The sequence below is a fragment of the Cibotium barometz genome, chromosome 37, assembly GCF_041138505.1.
Source record: "Cibotium barometz isolate CiBa-2024 chromosome 37, ASM4113850v1, whole genome shotgun sequence".
NCBI lineage: Eukaryota > Viridiplantae > Streptophyta > Polypodiopsida > Cyatheales > Cibotiaceae > Cibotium > Cibotium barometz.
Window position 1 is genome coordinate 44109621 of NC_141082.1, and position 4575 is coordinate 44114195.

The following is a 4575-nucleotide window of genomic DNA, read 5'->3' on the forward strand; positions in this document are numbered from 1 at the left end:
AAATGCAATGCGTTTCACGCCGTGAAAGACTTGTGTTTCACGCCTTGAATTTTCAGTCTAAAATTGCATCAATTTGAGTTGGGGAGACTCCTCCTGTGCACGTATGACCCTCTAATATCTCTAGTCTGACAATCCTTTACTCCGTGAACAACCCTTTGTACTCGTGAAACATTAGAATGCGTTTCACATCGTGAAATAGCAGGCTGTGTTTCACGTCGCGAAATAGCCAGTTCTGTTTCACTTCGTGAAATACAATGCGTTTCATGCCGTGAAATGTTTCATTGCACTTTCATGAGATTAGGTTTTTTTTTTGTTTCTTTGTGTCAGTTGTGTCAGGATAAGGTGCCCTAACTTTAGTAAGGCAATCTCGAAATTTTCGGTGCTGATGGCGGACAGTGTTTCATGTCGTGAAGTAGTAAGTTTATGTTTCACGTTGTGAAACGTATTCCTGCACTTTCACGCGGTTTCGGCCGAGTCAACAAAAATGATGTTTTGATTGTTTTAAGGTATGATTTTCCTACCCAAATAATCTAGAAAGTTTGTGCCTAGCATAAGGAATGTAATGCAAGTCACCAACATAGCCGATGGCTCCTCATTTTTACACACACACACACACACACACACACACACACACACACACACACGTGTAAGAATATTCATTGTATGCAATATAGAGAGAGATACACACACACACACACGTGTATATAAAATAGAGAGAGATACACACACACACACACACACACGTGTATGTAACATAGAAAGCCACACACACACACACACACACACACACACACACACACACGTGTGGTAACATTCATTGTAGATTGTAGAAACGTACAAGTCCATGACTTCTATATTTATATCTTTTTCTATACTATCTATTAAGCATGGAGGAGAGGAGGGGCACAAGGGAGAAGAGGACACTAGGTGCAGTCATATGTAAGCTAAGGAGTAAACGCTTTGTTTTTTTGTACTGCCGATGTAAGGATTTTGGGTAGAGCACGCTACAGCCTCTCTATAGCTCTCTCACCAACCACCGCTGATCAACGACACCCATGACCCAGCTTAACACACCCACACATAGCCAACTGGACAACACCCAGCAGTCACACAACCTGAAAAGGCACCACCTTTGAGAAGGCAAGGGACCTAATCCTCGACATTTTCTAAACACCAGAACATTAAGGAAGCATTATGATCATCTCTTAGCAGCATTTGTCCATCATTTGGCATTAAATACACACAGCTTTTGGCAGAAGAACTCATCATCATCTTCATATATCATCATCTTCATATATCATCATCCCAAGCTTCATCATCATGCTAGATCTTCACTATACAAAATGATAGGATGATGCAATAGTCTCAAATTGACAATATTCATCAGACTTGCACAAAGGAAAATAGAAACAAGAGATATATGTCATGAATACATGCTCGTCAATGCTCTAGTTAGTAACCTTGACATCACCAACACAAGGAAAGCATATACCTTCTATCTTATCGCCACCTTCCAGAACTGTAGCCATCCACGTACGTCAGGACCCCAGCATGCAGTTGGCACCTCTGACTCTTAGTCTTCAACTCTGTTGACAGTTCATACAAGACTCCCCTCTCGTCATTTTCCAACTCTCATCATAACAACAACAACGTGACAGTGCTCCAGATCCCCGTCCTCTCATTCGTCGTTGCTAATCTTCATGATCTTAGATCTGCTTTCCAACAACAACTGGCGGCTCTCCAAATCTCCATACTCAGTTCCGGCAATAGCAGCTTCACAATGCTATGCCGGTCTCATTCTCTCCCTCATGATATTAACTGGTGGCCCTCCAAATCTCCATACTATAATCCCTTTTCCCTTGTACACTTAGTCCATACAAGATACAATGCAAATGCACACCTCTCCCTTCATAAGCTTAGCAAACACCAACACTTGTAAACACAAGTGACAAGCCTTAAAGCACCCGCCAAACTATTATCTCAGGGTCAAAAGCGGATCAACAAAAAACTCCCAACACTGGCAACACGAGAGAGAGAGAGAGAGAGAGTTACATAGAGTTAGAGAGAGAAAGAATTAGAGAAAGAGAGTTAGAGAGAGAGAGCGAGTTGAGAGAGTTAGATAGAGCAAGGGAGAGTTACAGAGTTAGAGAGAGAGGGGGTCGGAAATTTATATATATATTTAAAGGTATTTTGTTTTATTTTAAATGGAAAAGATAAAAATGAGTCTTTTTTCAAGGGGGAAAAAGAGAGGAGGAGGAAGAGAGAGAGAAAGTAGAATTAGTGTAAATTCTTTTTTTGTTTTGTTTTGTTTGTGTTCGTGCTGCGATTGCCTTTAACCTAGTGTGTAAGGCGGGCGGTCGTCCCATAGTCATTGCCGCCCGCCCAACGGGACGCGCACCCGCGCACCTGCCCATCGACTTTCGCCCCGTGTGTAAGCGGCCGCGGTCGCCCGCCACTAATTTAGGCGTGTCATGGTGATAAACGTAATGACGTCAAACCTGGAAAAGTAAAGGCCACGTCAAACCTGGAAAAGTAAAGGCCACGAAAAAGATCGAATCACAAGATGCCGCGTGTAACTAAAGCGTGAAAAGCAACCATCCTGGTTTCCCGATACCAACATCTTCACCACCGCCGTTTGTTCATACAGGCTACAGCTTCTTTCGCCTTCTTCCCTTCTGTTCTCTCTAACCGCTCGTCTCTTATCGCAACAACCATGCAGATCTTTGTGAAGACCCTCACTGGCAAGACCATCACATTGGAGGTGGAGAGCTCCGACACCATCGACAACGTCAAGGCCAAGATCCAAGACAAGGAGGGCATCCCTCCTGATCAGCAGAGGCTCATCTTTGCCGGCAAGCAGCTTGAGGATGGCCGTACCCTCGCCGACTACAACATCCAGAAGGAGTCCACCCTTCATCTGGTCCTCCGCTTGCGAGGCGGCATGCAGATCTTCGTGAAGACCCTCACCGGCAAGACCATCACGTTGGAAGTAGAGAGCTCCGACACCATCGACAACGTAAAGGCCAAGATCCAAGACAAAGAAGGTATCCCGCCCGACCAACAGCGCCTGATCTTCGCAGGAAAGCAGCTCGAGGACGGCCGCACCCTTGCGGACTACAACATCCAGAAGGAGTCCACCCTGCATCTGGTGCTCCGCCTGCGTGGAGGCATGCAGATCTTCGTCAAAACTTTAACCGGTAAGACCATAACCCTTGAAGTGGAGAGTTCTGATACCATAGACAATGTCAAGGCCAAGATCCAAGATAAGGAGGGCATCCCTCCAGACCAGCAGAGGCTCATCTTTGCTGGCAAGCAGCTTGAGGATGGCCGGACCCTCGCTGACTACAACATCCAGAAGGAATCGACCCTGCATCTGGTGCTCCGTTTGCGAGGCGGCATGCAGATCTTTGTGAAGACCCTGACAGGTAAGACCATCACCTTAGAGGTGGAGAGTTCTGACACCATTGACAATGTTAAGGCCAAGATACAGGATAAGGAAGGTATCCCGCCTGACCAGCAGAGGCTTATCTTTGCGGGCAAGCAGCTTGAGGACGGCCGCACCCTTGCTGATTACAACATTCAGAAGGAGTCCACTCTCCACCTCGTTCTACGTTTGCGAGGAGGCATGCAAATCTTTGTCAAGACACTCACAGGGAAGACTATCACCCTGGAGGTGGAGAGCTCCGACACGATTGACAACGTCAAGGCCAAAATTCAGGACAAAGAGGGGATCCCTCCCGACCAGCAGAGGCTCATCTTTGCCGGGAAGCAGCTTGAGGATGGCCGTACCCTTGCCGACTACAATATTCAGAAGGAATCTACCCTCCACCTGGTACTCCGCCTCCGTGGAGGTATGCAAATCTTTGTCAAGACCCTGACTGGTAAGACCATTACTCTGGAGGTGGAGAGCTCTGACACCATTGATAATGTCAAGGCCAAGATTCAGGACAAAGAGGGGATTCCTCCGGACCAGCAACGCCTCATTTTTGCTGGGAAGCAGCTTGAGGATGGCCGCACCTTGGCTGACTACAACATCCAGAAGGAGTCCACCCTCCACCTGGTGCTTCGCCTGAGGGGCGGGTTTTAATGTGCTGGAATTGTCGTCCTCATAAGCAAGGCTTGGCGTGTGGGGATAATGGGGCTTTGGTAGTAGGGATAGTGACCTCTTTTGTTTTGCATGCTATGTACTTCCCCCACTGCGCTAGGCTGCAATTTGATGATGTTACTTTGTATGGAGGAATGCTATATTTTGTTTATGATTTTGATATCTGATAATGTACATGGATGTTCATGAGGAAAAGTTGCTCTTAGTATCAATGTTATCTTTGAAGTCTTGGTTATCGCACCTTGTTTGATCATAATTAGATTGGTCTTGTAAGCTCTCCATGGGTGGTTATTGTACAACGCAGACATGGGTGGGAGGAATTGACTATATTAGATTGGTCTTGTAAGCTCTCCATGGGTGGTTATTGTACAACACAGAGATAGGTTTACCTGCCCAGTTTCGGCAGCCCGACATATGTAATGTGATAGGGAAACATCTGTCACATTCCTATGGCAGTTAAGCTCAATGAG

General features: G+C 46.1%; 1 protein-coding gene across 1 annotated transcript; it reads left to right on the top strand.

Annotated features, from left to right (window-relative positions):
* Positions 1 to 2620: 2620 nt before the first annotated feature.
* On the top strand, positions 2621 to 4300 carry LOC147617303 (polyubiquitin). Its single transcript, XM_086776952.1, has one exon. It carries the CDS (start codon positions 2714 to 2716, stop codon positions 4085 to 4087), a length of 1374 nt encoding a protein of 457 aa, XP_086633078.1. The 5' UTR covers positions 2621 to 2713; the 3' UTR covers positions 4088 to 4300.
* Positions 4301 to 4575: the final 275 nt, after the last annotated feature.